General features: G+C 50.4%; 1 protein-coding gene across 1 annotated transcript; it reads left to right on the top strand.

The window, feature by feature from the left end:
* Positions 1–246: 246 nt before the first annotated feature.
* Positions 247–12,678, top strand: LOC309373493 (protocadherin-10-like). The gene is made up of 4 exons (XM_081917747.1): positions 247–3,677; positions 8,018–8,070; positions 8,180–8,268; positions 8,607–12,678. The coding sequence occupies exons 1-4, from the start codon at positions 1,053–1,055 to the stop codon at positions 8,864–8,866; spliced, it is 3,027 nt and encodes a 1,008-aa protein (XP_081773873.1). The 5' UTR covers positions 247–1,052; the 3' UTR covers positions 8,867–12,678.
* The last annotated feature ends 2,978 nt before the right edge of the window (positions 12,679–15,656 follow it).

Here is a 15,656-nt window from a genome sequence, read left to right as displayed (position 1 = left end):
AATGTAAAACCTGTAGAGCAGCCACACGGTGGAGCCTCCTTCCTCCAGGCGCTTTTCGCTGTTTCTGCTCTCGCCGTCGGAGTCGGCGGCATTAGAGGCACTTGGGAACTCCGGCGGCCCGAGAGCGAGGAGGAGGCGTGTTGGCGGGCGGGCGGGGGGGTGGGGTGGGGAGGGCGGGCGCTTTCTCCATGACTCTGCGCTGATAGAATCAGCCTTGATCCGGCAGTCTGGGATGTAATCCTCTTCTCTGGTAATTAAAAAACAAACAAAAACAAAGCAGCATTACAAGGAAAACGGTGTGCAGGAAAATGTAATCAATTCTGTAGAAGCTTAACCATCTGTTAAAGGTTAAATCCATGCGTGGAGTCTGATGTCAGGATAGGGAGGATTTGGCTTTCGATGTGTTTGAGGGCTCTTTAATCTACCCCGGAGATGCTGCTGTAGCAAACAGAGGCGGGAAGAGAGGGGATTCCTGCCATTCCCGAGTGGAATGAACTTTCTTTCTCTGGGAAGAGATCGAAGCTGAGACACCCGGAGAGAGCAGCGTCCTCCCCTCCAGCGACAGCGAGCGAGACCAGCTTCGGCGCCAACTAGGGTTGCTGCTCTTCAGGATCCACAAATTCTCCGCCACAGCCAATTTGTTTCATCGGGGACTTCTACGCTATCCTCGCTTTGCTGATAATACACCGCGCCACGCTGGGAAGGTACCTGACCTTTTCTCGCATGGAAATGATTGCAGCCTCCTGGGTATAAGAATTAAAACACACACACTCTCTCTTTCTCTCTCTCCCCTCCCCACCACGCTTCCGCCAGCTACGAAAGGGTTAACCGTTCCTCCCGTCCTCGTCGCAGCCGCTCGGGCTCGGGCTCGACGGCGCTGTCCACCAATGCGGTGCTGAAATGGCAGGCGGGTCCTCCCTTGCCGGCTCCCCCTGCCAGCCGAAAGTAGCTGGAAGTCCAAGTCCATTGATGATGAAGACGCACAAGGGCGGGAGCGGAGGCTGCAGCTGCGGCGGCGCCAGTGCTCTGCCGCGTCCGCGCTGAGCCCACCGATGCCTTCTCCCGATGGAGGCGGCGGGACTCCCCGCTGGGTGAGGGGTTCAGGGGGGCCCCGGCTCGGCCCGAGGCTGGCAGGCTGCGCTGGGAGCTGCGCGAGGCTGGAGCTGTTGCTCCTGCTAACTTCTGGCTTGGCTCTGGCTCTGGCTCCGGCGCCAGCAGCGAGCCAGCTGCACTACTCGGTGCCCGAGGAACTGGAGCACGGAGCCTTCGTGGCCAACATCGCCGAGGATCTGGGGCTGGATGTGTCTAAGCTGTCGGCCAGGCGGTTTCGCATTGTGTCCCGGGCGGGCAGCAAGCAGCACTTGGAGGTGAACCTGGAGAACGGGATCCTCTTTGTCAACGAGAAGATCGACCGCGAGGAAGTGTGCGAGGCCAGCGGGGCCTGCCTCTTGCACCTGCAGCTGGTCATCGAGAGCCCGCTGGAGCTGTACCGCGTCGAGGTGGAGGTGCTGGACATCAACGACAACGCGCCCAGCTTCCCCTGGCAAGAGTATGTGCTGGAGGTGACGGAGTCGGCGCTGCCCGGCGCCCGCTTCCCCCTGGAGAGCGCGCAGGACCCGGACGTGGGCACCAACTCCCTGCGCACTTACCGGCTCAGCCCCAACGGTTTCTTCTCGCTGGAGGTGCAGACCCGCAGCGATGGCAGCAAGTTCGCCGAGCTGGTGCTGGAGAGAAGCCTGGATCGCGAGCAGCAGCGCAGCCACCGGGTCTTGCTGACAGCTTTGGATGGCGGCATCCCCGAGCGCTCCGGCACGGCTCGGGTCGTGGTCACGGTGCTGGACGCCAACGACAACGTGCCCGTCTTCGATCAATCCTCCTACACGGTGAGTCTTCCGGAAGACGCGCCCAAGGGGACTCTGGTCATCAGGTTGAACGCCACCGACTTGGACGAGGGCACCAACGGCGAGGTGGAGTACTCGTTCAGCGGGCACGCTCCGCCGAGGGTCCGAGAGCTCTTCAGCGTGGAGCCCCGCAGCGGGCAGGTGCGCCTGAAGGGTCAGCTGGACTATGAGCGAGCCAACCTGCACGAGCTCTACGTGCAGGCCAAGGACCGCGGCCCCTCCGCCGTCGCGGTCCATTGCCGGGTCTTGGTGCATCTCGTGGATGTCAACGACAACGCGCCGGAGGTGACCCTCACCTCGGTCTCCACGCCCGTCCTGGAGGACGCGCCTCCTGGCACCGTCATCGCCGTGATCAGCGTGCTGGACAGAGACTCCGGGGACAACGGCAAGGTGAGCTGCGAGATCCCGCCGGACGTGCCCTTCCAGCTGCAGTCCTCTTTCCACAACTACTACACCCTGGTGACCACCGACCCCCTGGACCGCGAGGCTGTGCCTGAGTACAACATCAGCATCACGGCTCGAGATCGGGGCAGCCCAGCGCTGGCCACCAGGAAGACGCTGACCGTCCATGTGTCGGACATCAACGACAACGCGCCGCGCTTCCTGCAGCCCTCCTACAGCGTCTACGTGATGGAGAACAACGCGCCCGGGGCGTCCATTTGCTCGGTCAGCGCCCTGGACCCGGACTGCAAGCAGAACTCTTACCTGTCCTACTCCATCGCCGACGGGCAGATCCAGGGCATGCCCGTGGCCACCTACGTCTCCATCAACTCCGACAGCGGGCATATGTACGCGCTGCGCTCGCTGGACTACGAGCAGATCCGCAACTTCCAGATCCAAGTGCTGGCCCAGGACGCCGGCTTCCCCCCGCTCAGCAGCAATGTCACCGTCCACGTCTTCGTGCTGGACCAGAACGACAACGCGCCGGTCATCGTAGCGCCCGTGCCCCGCAACGGCTCGCTGGCCGTGGAGGTGGTGCCCCGCTCGGCAGACCCGGGTTACCTGGTGGGGAAGGTGTCCGCCGTCGACGCGGACGCCGGCCAGAACTCGCGGCTCTCCTACCAGATTGTGCAGGCGACGGACAGCAGCCTCTTCAGCGTGGCCTTGTACACGGGCGAGATCCGCACCATCCGCGCCTTCCTGGAGAAGGACGCGCCCAGGCACCGCCTTCTGGTGCAGGTGCGCGACAACGGGCAGCCGCCGCTCTCGGCCTCGGTGTCGCTGCTCCTCTCGGTGGTGGACAGCGTGCCCGAGGTGCTGTCGGACTTCAGCGAGTTCCCGCTGGGGCCCGAGTCCGCCTCTTCCACGCTAACCCTCTACCTGATCGTGTCCCTGGGCTCCGTCTCCTTCACCTTCCTGGTAGCCATCGTCATCCTCACGGCCGTCAAGTGCCACAAGGACCGGCTCACCCTCCAGGACTACGGCTGCTCGCTCCCGCCTTGCGGAGGCGGCGGAGGCGGCGGCAGCTGCTGCTCCTGCGACCCCTCGGGGCCCCCGACGGACATCTTCAAGAACTCCAACCACATCCACAACTCCCAGGTCCCCTCGGGCAACAAAGGGGCCACCAACTGCGGGGAGGGCGCGGCCGTGGGGGGCCCTCCGGGCTATTGCTACAAGGTCTGCCTCACCCCGGAGTCGGCCAAGAGCGACTTCATGTTCCTGAAGCCCTACAGCCCGGCGGCTCCCAGGAACAACGAGAAAGTCCCGGACAACTTGCCACCAGCTCAGGGAAAGACGCCCCGCTTGGCCAATAATTCTCTGCAGCCCTCCAGCCAGGTAACCTCTGGGGAGGGAGGGGGAAGCTGTGCCAAAAAGTGTCCGGAAAGTCCCTCGAAAATGATTAGGCAACTCTACGCCCCCCCCCCGCCGCCCGCCCCAGTCTTCAAAAAAATAAATCCGCGCAGGGCGAAATCTTTTCATTCCTGAGCAACTTTTTAAAGATAATTACCCGGCCCTTTGATCAAGTGGCAGCGTCGACATTAGTAACCATCAGACAGCAAAAAATTCTCCACCAGGCTTCTTGCCGTTTTAGTTAATTATTTTGAAAACGTCAGGCTCGTTTTAAATTAGTGGGACGAGCGGAAAGCGCTCAGAAGTGATACTCGAGCGCCCATTAAGGCTGAGACGAGGAGCGCGCCGAGGAATCTGGGACCGGCTCTGTCGAAAGAGATGACAGCTCCCCTCGCCTGACGGCCCCGCGGCTCGTCTCGCTGCTGCTGCCTGACTGTCTCTGCCCCTCCCTCTCTCCCTGGCTGCCTCCCACTCGAGGTCTCTCTCCCAGCCCGCGGGAAAGGCGCGAGGTTGGCGTGGGGGTCCCTGGCTCACCGTAAAGGCAAGGGGTCAACCACCCCTCCTTCCCTCCCTCCCTCGGGCTGAGAGGAGAGAATCAGGTGGAGGCGAGCAACCAGCCTCCACTCACTTACTTGGGGGGAAGTCACACTGAATTCCCTGGGGTTTTCTTCGGAATAAGCGTGCACAAGCTCTCCCCTCCCTCCCTCCTCTCTTTCTTACGCACCCACGCACGACACACACATCACATTCCATATCAGAGAAGAGAAGGGCTGCAGAGACGGGCCCAGGACATCGCAGCGATTGAACGGAGGTCATGTGGCAAATGCACTACAACTCCCCATAAGGGGCTCTAGCTTATTCTTTCTTCTGTCAGGGGAGCAATCCACCAGAAGGCTTTCCTGCTCAAGCCTCCTTGAAATAAATGACCAGGTCCCATTCTTTTCAATGGGTGTGAGCAGGAGAATCTCCCCGTGCGTAGTGCCCCAGAATGAGCGCCCCCTCGCTCGATCCCTGTGGGGAAAGGAAGGGGTTAAGGCGGCACTCTGGTGCTGCTGCTGCAGAAGCAGCGTTGGGCTTGACAGATCTTTCTGCCTGGGAAGGACCAGCCCTGCCTGGTGCTGTGTTTGGCTCCTTCAGAGGCGCCTCCTTACCTCTGCCACGATCCCATTTGCTGAGGACCCCTCCGCCCTCCTGGCACCTCTTGAAATTGATGCTGAGCTCCTGTCGGTGGCAGGCGAGCGGAGGGAGGTGGAGGCGCTTTGTGGGGGGAGACGAACGCCTTGCTGTTTCAAAGAGCGGATCACTGGGCTGGTGTAAAAAAGAACAGAATAGGCTGGCTGCTGCGGGGAGGGGGCGGGGGGGGAAAGAAAAAACCCTTGACAGATAGAAAGAGATTTTTATGTCAACATTTGTTAAGCATATAAATGAATAACGTCTAATTTTTTCCGATGAAATACTATTTCAATAACGCGATTACCCAGGATGGACGAGGATGAAAAGCATAATCCACTTACAAACATTTGAAAACCACTTTTAACCATACAGCCCTTTTAAAACGAGCACAAGTCATTCTGCAGACAGGTCGTCTTCCTTTTTCACATTTTCGCTTGGATCGTTGGACACAGTTGTCTAATATGTTAATGCGATTTTCCTCTAGTCAGTTACAAACTCCCCCTAGTGACTTGATGTACGGAGCTGATTTCCACACCTCTCCGCCTCGGGCGGACCAAGGAGAGAGCAGCAAGGCCACAAAAGCTACCTCGCTACCGGGAGGGAGGCGGCTGGCGCTGCGGGGGAGGGGGAGGGTGATAAACCTCTCACCGGAAGGATCCAACAGCAAGACAGAGACAGACAGGGAGACAAGCAGGCCGTGGTCTCTCAGAAGAGATGGCATGAAAACGTATTGGGAGCATCTCCGGGGATATTTAGGGCATGAAGGATTGCATTCATCCATTCATTCCTCTTGAGTTAAAGGTTGGCATTTTACAGAGGAGGAAGAGGCCCACGCAGCAGGATCTCCCAGCAAGAGGCCTGGGGGACTTGCCCTTCCCCGTTTCTCAATCTGCTGACTCCCTTGCAGGGCGCATGAGTAGCGCTGGTGGGCTACAAGCGCCCTCGAGGCCGGGCCTTTGCGCTTCAGAGAGGGCAGGCGATCTCGGAAGGTTCCGAGGCCGGGCCACCATTCTCCAAAGCCCCCTCGCGGAAAAGAGGCGACAGGGCTGAATCCCCGCGCAGGACTCATTTCAAGGAGGGAGGACCATGGAGCTTGGCCCCCGAAGTCGCCCCAGCCTGCCTCGCCCTCCCCTCCCCGCCTCCTGGTTCATCTCCTCCCCGGGCGGAGTGCCCCTGACCCGCTTGGCGAGGCCTCTCCATCCATCCAGGGTGGCACATTGGCAGGCAGGGAGCGAGGGAGGCTTCCTCCTCCCGCACCCAGTACGTGACCCCCATGCTAACGAGGCAGGCATATTAAGTCAAAGCGCATAACAATAGGACAATAATTGGGGATTTTCAAAGTAAGCCGAAGCGAGCGGCGCTTCCATTTCACAATCCAGCGAGTCTGACACCGAGATTAAAAAAACCCACTTCGGCAAAAGCCAAGTCGGAGCGCGCCCGAGAAAACGCAGAATACCAATGAGGGGGCCTCTTGGGAAGGAGCTCGGGGCTCTCTGGCTCGGGGGGCCTCTTCGCCCCGCTGTGGGAAGGAGCGCAGCCCCGGCGGAGGGGCTCTAAGCTACGCCTCCCGGAAAGGGTCTTCCGCAACTGATCTCAGGCACGGCAGAAACCCCCAACAAGAGGCGCGCGGGGGGCGGGGGCGGGAGACGCGGCTTCCCTTTCTTTCCCTTCGGGCGAGAAAAGACCCCCTTAACCAAATCTTTCTGATAAGCAGCGTCTGCCTGAGAGGAGCCCAAGGAATTCAGGTTCTGCTATGTGATATGCAAGCTGAGGGCCCCATTTTTTTAAATCTCTGCGTTTGAAAACAGGAAAGAAGTACCCAAAGGAGCACTTGCTCTGAAAGTAGCTTTCACTTGCTGGTCCTTCCATGCAAGCACATCGCTTGATTCCTCGACTTTGCATTACTTAACACTTGAAGGATCGCAGCCGAGTTTGCTGAACAGACACCGTGGTGTCCGTGGTCCTGTAAGGTGTTACAAGAGTCCTTTCTGTGGCTCAGGGATGAGTCAGGTTCTCACATACAGCAAATCATGACTTCCTGCTGCAGGCAAGAGGGGATGAATTTGCATGCAGGTACCAACCTAGCAGTTCGAAAGCACGTCAAAGTGCAAGTAGATAAATAGGTACCGCTCCGGTGGGAAGGTAAACGGCGTTTCCATGTGCTGCTCTGGTTTGCCAGAAGCAGCTTAGTCATGCTGGCCACATGACCTGGAAGCTGTACGCCGACTCCCTCGGCCAATAAAGCAAGATGAGTGCTGCAACCCCAGAGTTGGCCATGACTGGACCTAATGGTCAGGGGTCCCTTTACCTTTACCTTAACAACCCAGGGCCTTGTACAACTTTGCAGAACTCCCTGACTGGGACTCGTGGAAATCAGGCCCCTGCTTCCAAACCAGGTGCTGTCTGGTTCACGGGCCCTGAAAATGACAGTGGCTTTTGGAGGAGCAGAGGGCAGCCCAGCCTCCTTCCTTTCTGCCCAAGGGACACTTCCCTCCTGCCACACCATATAGCCTGACATGCCCCCTGCTGTTCCTTGACTGCCATTCTCTTTCTTCCAGTTATCCTTGTAGTCCCAAGCATCCTTCTGCAACTCTCTGCTCCCTGCCACGAACCCCCCATTCCCACACGCCACTGACTACCCACTAAATTGGCACACCTGACCAAGCAAGTTTCCGAATCCTGCCAGCCCAAGCACCAAGATGTTCACATCCCCTCCACTGATGGCTCCAACATGGTTGCTACCACTGCCACCACTTGCCAATGCTGGCAAATATCAAAGTCCTTGCTCTTCTCTGTACAATGCTTTATCTGTTCTGTTCTTCTCATAGCCCCACTGCATTATTTTAGAGGGAATTATGCAGGATTAGCCATGTGTATGGGAAGTAGCTGCCATTATGAATTTGCATCTTCGCTCTATTAAAGTCATGGCTTCTTGGTGCTGAAAGTAGTTAAATAATTTGCCTGAAGTGTGTACGGAAGACCCTGAGGGGGCCTAATTAGGCCTCTGTGCCTTATGTTTTATGACCCTGCTGTAAAACACTGCTAGCTGCTATGCCTATTGAAAAACACAAAAGGCTGGCAGAACAGCATCCTATGGTCAAGTGTAATGAAGGCAGATATTCTACTCAACATCCGCTCTTTCTCATTTGCAGGTGAAACAACCCAATACAGACTGGTTGCCATCTAAGCAATCAACACTGAAGAGGTACTGGGATTGGTCTGGGTCATTTAGTCATAAAGCAATGGCTATGGAGCATGTTAGGTGTTCTTACCCTAATCTTGGATAACTCTGTTTATTTGCTCCTCTTTTTTAGTTCACAGAGCCTAGAGGATGTAGGGGGAGTTCGTCGAGGAATCCAGAAGGAACATGACAGGTTGCGCACTTTGGTCACTCCAGTCTCTGGTGAGTTTTGATCCTTGGATTCCCAGAATAGTGAATTAAGAGCTGTTGGTATACGTCCATCAAATGTTTAACTCCCATACTCCTTTGGAGTGCTCAATTCTTGCCATATTTTGCTTTACTAGTTGAACTAAGCTATGGTGTGTAGATTTGTAGGGGTGGGTGGTTCAGTCCCAGCCCTTCAAGATTTTATTTTGCTGACTTAGACACTTCATATGGAAGCTCAGATATGCTACTGGGAACTGGATGGAGCATATCTCATGAATGGGACTATGTTTGATGTGCTGTGATCCCCCTGAGATTTTCTTTCTCTCAATAGATAACATCTTCCCTTTTCACAGAGCTCCAGAAGGCACCTGGTCCCTCAAACAGCATCTGGACACCTCGGTATGCTCCTGTGTACTCACAGCACATGTCTCCTCTGGATTACCAACACAACGTGTATATTCCGGGGACCCCTACTATGCCTGCCAATAAGGATGGGCCTCTGTTTCTGGATCAGGAAGCCAAAAACAGCTTCTCTACTTTTGGAAAGAGGAAGAAAATGACCACATATTGTGATATACATGACAACATGGTTATTAACAATAACTTGAAATAATGCTTGCTCTTGGTCAGTAGTGGGCGCAGAAGAGGACAGGGTGCTGTCCGTGGTGCTGGTGAAGCAAGGCTGAGATTTCTGGACTTTTGTCACCTGCACTGTTCTGCCTAGTACAAGTGGCTGAGAAGTCTTCTGTGCAAGCTGCCTTCCCTGAAAGCTTGATGATCTGTGAAAGACTGTGATGCTATGTCACCAACAGCAGTTGTAATTTGTGATTAAACTGGAAATAAGTGCCACTGGACAGCAAGTGGTTAGTAGTTTTTGACATGAGAGAATCGATGAAAAGGAAACTAAAAGAATGTAGATTCTTCCTGTTTCATTTGTCAGGTCTGGTGAGGGCTCTAAGCAGGAAACACCACATGGTACTTTGATGTTAAGTGAAACACTTGTCTTCTATTGTAGAACAGGAATGTCTCAGGCGGTGGCAGGGGGAAGGGTATAGAGCAGGGATGGGACACCTGCGGCCCTCCAGATGTTGTTGGGTTGCAGCTACCATAATCCCTGGCCATTGGCTATGCTACCTGAGGTTAATGGAGACCAACAACATTGGTGGAGGGCACAGGTCTCCTCCTCCTGCTTTAGAGAATGTGTGTCTACAAAACAGCCATGCCCCGCACACTTCAACAGGTCTTTGTGCAAGAGCTCCATTTTGTAAAATGTGTAGTTTTCTTCTTCTTGGTATGTGTGAATATATCAGGTGCACTTTTGTGTGTTTCTCATCCTGTTAGCACATCAAAATAGCTGCAATGGAAAATCACAGAAACCCAAGAAAATGCTTGAGTTTAAAGTAATAGGGATTTATGCTCTCATCCAGAAGGAGCTTTTACTGCTCTAGAAAGTGTGAATAATTTCTTATTGGGAATGGGGGTAATGCCCAGCATGCAAAAACCAACCCAGCTGCAGTGTTTAATATTTCACCTAAAGATAACAAAATTAAGTGTTTTTTTTTTTTTTAATCACACTCACTAGGATGTAAAGCAAAGCATGCCAAGTTTGGACAGGAAGTCTTTCCAATTGACATTAACCTTGTGGTTGGAAAGAAGGGGATTCTAAAAAGGTTTTGTTTTGTTTAGAACGAAGCTTACACATGACTGAGGTTTGGAACAGAGATGAAGCAAGAACCTTACTACTTTTATCTCCCTGCCCTGCAACTATCTTTCTTATTTCATCATGGGGGCTTTGGAAGGGGAAATAAGACAGAAACTGGACAGCCAAGAGATTTGAGGGTCCAGCTCACTGGTTGGATGTAGGAGTGCATTTGCTTAAGGAGGGACCGTATTATCTTGTGAGTTTAATTCCCATGAACTGTCAAAAAGAACAGTGATCTGGGGAATCAGGGCAGTGTATACTTAATTGTGCACACAGACAATCCAAATTCTGCACTAAGGAAAGTGTGATCTGCACAAATTATGCACATTTTCATAATTTTATTAAAAATATTGTAGTGTTTACAGTTCTGCATACTATATTCTGGTCTTGCTTGTCACAGGGAGGGCAGGACTGTGCAGGGCACTGAAGCCCTCATCCAGCTGCTGGAATTCTTCTCCAGCCACCCCTCTGGCTTCTGATATTTCAACTGGCATTTCACATTTTCAACCATATCTTCATAATCATAAGGGCTGAAAACTTGCCTTTTCACAAAAGAAAACCAAGCACCTCAGGAAGCCAAATTCTGCACCCAGTACTGCATTTAGCATTTCTCCCAAGCGGCCCCAGGATGTCATGCACATTCCCCACACACTTTTCAGTGTATCTTCAAAGCCATAAAGACTGGATCTTTTTAAAAATAATAATAATAAAAATAAAATAAAGGTGATTATTTCAGGATACCAAATTCTGTATCCAGTAATACATTCCACGCTTTTTTCCTGAGCTCTTGTGAAAACCGGGCATGCACAGAGCTCTGCTAGCACAATTTTTTTAATGGGGCAAAGCTGGCAAGAAGGCAATTCTGCAGCCCCTAAAGGGGCATCCTTGAAACTCCTAGCAGAATGGATGCATTTGTTCTCCCACAAGGGCCTTGCAATCTACCAGGCTTAGGGGGGAAGGCTATGTTATCTTGCTTTCTGCTAGCAACTTATGTGGATGGATGTCAGTGCAATATCTGTGGGAGGAGGCAATTATGAATTTTCAAAGATGGCCAAGCTTTTACTGCTCTGCTTCACCAAGCATGGCTAATTTTAAAGGCAAAAGGGATCTTGAACACAAAGTCTTCACATTCTGAAATTGCATTGATAGAACATTGGGGTGGGAGTGCAGGAAGATGGTTCACTTGAAATAGAGGACCAATATCAGCATTTTCTTAAAGAGGCACGTCTGACCTACTGGCAGTCCTGCCCTCAGGTGTCTACCAGAAGATGGAGCCGCCTTCATCATCATCATCATCATAATGAAAATAATATTTTTTTTTATATCCCACCCATCTGGCTGGGTTGCCCCAGCCACTATGGGCAGCTTCCAACACATATAAAACACCAAGCATTAATAATAACAATCTGATCCAATTTTAAAAACCGTAATAACTTTAAAATAAACAACTTATATCAAATAAAGCAATATTCAATAATCCATTAGAATCTAACAGTAAACAGTAAAATCAAACTTCAGCAAATAATCACTACTACAGATAGTGTAACTGGTCATATTTTCCTCCTGTTGATTTGTCATATATGTTGCTTCCTCTTTAGCTGTGTGCACCTACAATTTGGGGTATGCACTGCATTTTTCTCCACCCATTTAAGGATTTTAAGTTGCAGCTGAATTGGCTGTAGGTAAGTAAGGGTAGCTGGGGGGCCACGAAGCACCAGAGCTCTGTCTGCTAGTACACTATGTAGGATAACACTGGTACAGGATCCCAGGGCATAGGTAGCTCAGACCACACAGAAGCCAACAGGGGATGGTGGAGGATGGAAGAGAAAAAGAGGCGAAGCACTAGCCTGAGTCTCTCTGTGCTTGCAGTGGCAAGTAGGATGGCCCTGCACTTGCTTTTCACCGGTACGGCAGCCTCTTTGTATGGCTAGTGGGGAATCACAGGCAAGTGAAAAGGCCATGGGTAGAATTCTGCCCACTAGCTGCTGTCTGATCATGTTGTCAGTAATTGCATGCGAGTGCAATTCTGGGCTGTGGGGAAAACTGAAGGGCATCCCTAGGTTACCATCTTGCTCCAGGAATGTCCTAGATATGGGATACAAACCAGTAGAATGGCAGGCAGAATCTGAACTCAAGGCAGCCATGAGTCTTCAGCTCAAGATATTTGCTCTGTGTTTGTCAATGTGTGTTTGTAACAGGCACTTCAGATCTAGACATTTGTAACTCCACACTCATTTTTCTTAAGATTGCCCTGTGTGAGCAGTAAGTTCTTTGTTGAACAGTTCAGTCTGAGAGGCCCATTTAAGATAATGCACAGGTGGGAATAATCTTTCTCGAAAGATACATTTTTTCCTGTATGCATGGAAACTGTGTTGACAAGTCTGCCAGAATCACAGAAAGAAAAATTGCTAGTATTTTTTGTTTGAATTATAGCTTATTGCCTTTTGAACAATACATGCAGTGCATGAAGAATTCTTTTCAAACAAGTAAGAAGTTTATTACACAATGTTTGATTTATACCAATAAAATTGTTCTTTAATAGTCCAAAATGGAAACCTGCCTTTTTATTTTGCTACATCAGGACAATTTTGGGGGGTGGGGTGGCTTTGAGGTTACGGCTTGAGAGCCCCTGAGCTGCAGTTGAAACAAAGCATTCTACAGCAGTCTTTTGAAGTGCAGTTACTTGTTGCAATTACAGTCTCAAATGTGAGCAATATTAAACTACTTCATCTTGTAGTTTTCAGGGAAGAGGAAATTTACTCTTCTCCTGCAATCCCTGCTGGGCAACTTTATTGCAGAATGATGGACCTTGAATGCCTAGACTGCTTAACTTTCACTATGGGTGAAGCTATCTCTGTACATATCTGGGCCACTAAGATTTCTGCTAAGCATGGCTGTGGGTGGAAAAAATGTTTCCATCTACAGCCTGAGGGCCTTCTTACAAAAAGAGGAATCCTGAGTGAGTTTGGGCTTCATCCTCTGGTCTGACAAAGGAAATATTTCGAGAGATAAGCGGCCCCCCCCCAGCAGAGCCAGGTGTGGGGTAAATTGCACTCACCCTCACAAGAATTGTTTAAACACTTAGGGGTTTAGTTGACTCCATCCCGGAATCCCTGGAAGAGGCAGCAATCTATTTCTATATTGTGTAGAAATAGAGTTACAGATTCTATATCAAATGAAATCAATGTTGGCAGCACTTTGAAGCACCCCACTGAGTCACACTGAGTCACACTGAGACTCCACACTTCCTTATGTAGTTTGCTTCAGAAACTCAGAGAATTATTTAGAGACTCAAGCCTGCCTGTGATCTGAGTGAGGGTGGCTAGGGTTTAGTTCTGACCTTAGAGGCTGAATCTAGAGGGGCAGCTGCCAATATAGTTGGAGCCAGTTTCATTGCAGGCAATTTCCACTTGATGTGGCTTCAGTTTTTGTTGAGGTGAACTCCTCTAGCCTTTGTATTTCCCAAGATGAAACCTACAAGGCTTCCTTCATCATGCAACTGGGACATCATGGACACAACATGGACCCTTCTGGTCATCTCCATCACAGGTCCTTGAGGGCTCGTTTGTCCCATTGGAACCTGATGTATGATCCACTCACCTGTGGATATGCTTGGCAGCAATACAGCTTTGCCAAAGAGATATGAAGTACAGTATTAACAGTTAAAACTTTAGCCACTTTAGCACTAATCCATGTTTCCAAATTCCAGTACAAATAAGATGGCTTTAGAAGGCTCATAGTCAGGCTTCGGTAAATATCCAGAGAAGGGATATGCTCAAGGAGACCTTGAGATGATGAATGAAATTGAAGAAGCATCTAAAAAGGGAGACATTGTAGCTACGGGCAACTTCAACTACCCTCACATAGACTGGCTACATATGTGTTCCAGTCATGACAAAGAGAAAAAAAATTCTAGACACCCTAAATGATGTTTGCTAGAAGAGTTGTTGTTGGAACTGACCAGCAGTGGTGTCCAAACTTTTTTCAAAGAGGGCCAGATTTGATGAAGTGAAGGGCCGCGAGGGCTGACCAAAATGCCGACCAAAGTTGTTGAGCGACCTTTTTTTAGGTCTGAAGTTGTTGAGTTTTTTTTAAGATTGAAGCCCCCGAAACGGACTTTGGACATGCCTGAAGCAGAGAGATGGCGACCCTGGACTTAATATGGAGTTTTGCCCAGGACCTAGTGAAAGAGGTAAGTGTTGTTGAGTTAATTGGAAGCAGTGACCATAGTCATATTAAATTAAATATGCATGTAAATGGCCAATTGGCAAGAAAATCCCAACATTGTCACATTTGCTTTCAAAAGAGGGAACTTCCCTCAAATGAGTAGATTGGTATAAAGGAAGCTGAAAAGCTAATAGGGTGAAATCACTTCAAAATGCTGGGGAGTTGTTTAAAAACACAATATTAGCAACTCATCTGGAATGTAGACAACAGATCAGGAAAGATACTATGAGGGCCAAGAGGACACCAGCATGGTTAACACCAGAGTCAAATAAGCTCCCATCAAAAATGTGAAATCTTGTCCAAATGGAGGAACAAAAATAAATACACACTTTGGCAAAAAATAATAATGTAAGCAGTCAGCAAGGGATGCTTTAAAAAGAATTTGAGGAACACATTGCTGAAAACATTAAGACCAACAACAATAAGTTCTTTAAATATTGGTACATGCCACCCCAATCTTCCTCAAGGGCTGCATAGATTCTAGGGGTTAGACCTACAAGAGGGAAGTATGGGGGCAAAACAGGGGTGCAATGGGGCAGAACGGGGCATAGTGGGGGCACAAAGGGGCAGGGTGGGGGCACTCCACCAATATGTGCGGGGTCCAGGAATGGAACTACCATGCAAAATGGTCACCGCCTGTAGTTTACTTGGACTTTCAAAAATCTTTTCACAAATTACCTCACTAAAGACTTCTGAGTAAGCTTAGCAGTCAAGAAATAAGAGGAGAGGTCTTCTTGTGGATCAGGAATTGGTTAAGTTGCAGGAAGCAAAGAATAGGAATAAATGGACAGTTCTCCAATTGGAGAGAAGTGGAAAGTAGAGTTCAAGTGTAGGTATTGAGACCTGGGCTTTTTAACTTGTTCATAATTGCACTAGAGTTAGGAGCAAGCAGTGAGGCAGCTAAGTTTGCTAATGACACTAAATCGTTCAGGGTCATTAAAACAAAAAGAGATTTTGAAGAACTTCAAAAGGATTTTTCCAAAATGAGTGAATGGGTGATAAAATGGCAAATGTAAATATGATGCATGTTGGGGCAAAAAAATCTTAATTTCACAGATATGCTCATGGGGGGGGGGGGCTAAACTGGCAGTGACAGACCAAGAATGAGACCTTGGGATCATAGCAGATAGCTCACTTGCTCATGAGTGTATTGTTCTAGCCAACGGTCATGATGAACTTGTAGCAATAATAAAATAGTACAGAACATCCACCCATAATATAAGCCAACATCCATGATGTAAGAGACAGATGATATCAGAGTCACCAACAAGCTTAAATCTAGCTTTATTTCAAATTAAACCTCTGAATCACCAAAACAATTTATAGCAATTTTATCTAGCATCCCCCCTCCTCCCCGCATAGAAGGCCACTCTCTGTATTAAGAAACTAGAGCGGTGAGGTTTTTTGGGGGGAGGGGAGGGCTGTTTGCCTGAATCCCTTCTAATTCCTGTAACCAGTAAATATTTAATTGTTG

The sequence above is a fragment of the Podarcis melisellensis genome, assembly GCF_964234715.1.
Source record: "Podarcis melisellensis genome assembly, chromosome: 7".
In the NCBI taxonomy this organism is placed as follows: Eukaryota; Metazoa; Chordata; class Lepidosauria; order Squamata; family Lacertidae; genus Podarcis; species Podarcis melisellensis.
This window is presented reverse-complemented; position numbering and strand designations above follow the sequence as displayed.

Bases quoted from the DNA above. Each gene is read 5' to 3' on its own strand.
- LOC309373493 (XM_081917747.1), top strand. From the start codon at position 1,053: ATGCCTTCTCCCGATGGAGGCGGCGGGACTCCCCGCTGGGTGAGGGGT. The intron at 3,678-8,017 runs GTAACCTCTGGG...TCTCATTTGCAG, and splicing joins CTCTGCAGCCCTCCAGCCAG to GTGAAACAACCCAATACAGA. The intron at 8,269-8,606 runs GTGAGTTTTGAT...CCCTTTTCACAG, and splicing joins TTTGGTCACTCCAGTCTCTG to AGCTCCAGAAGGCACCTGGT.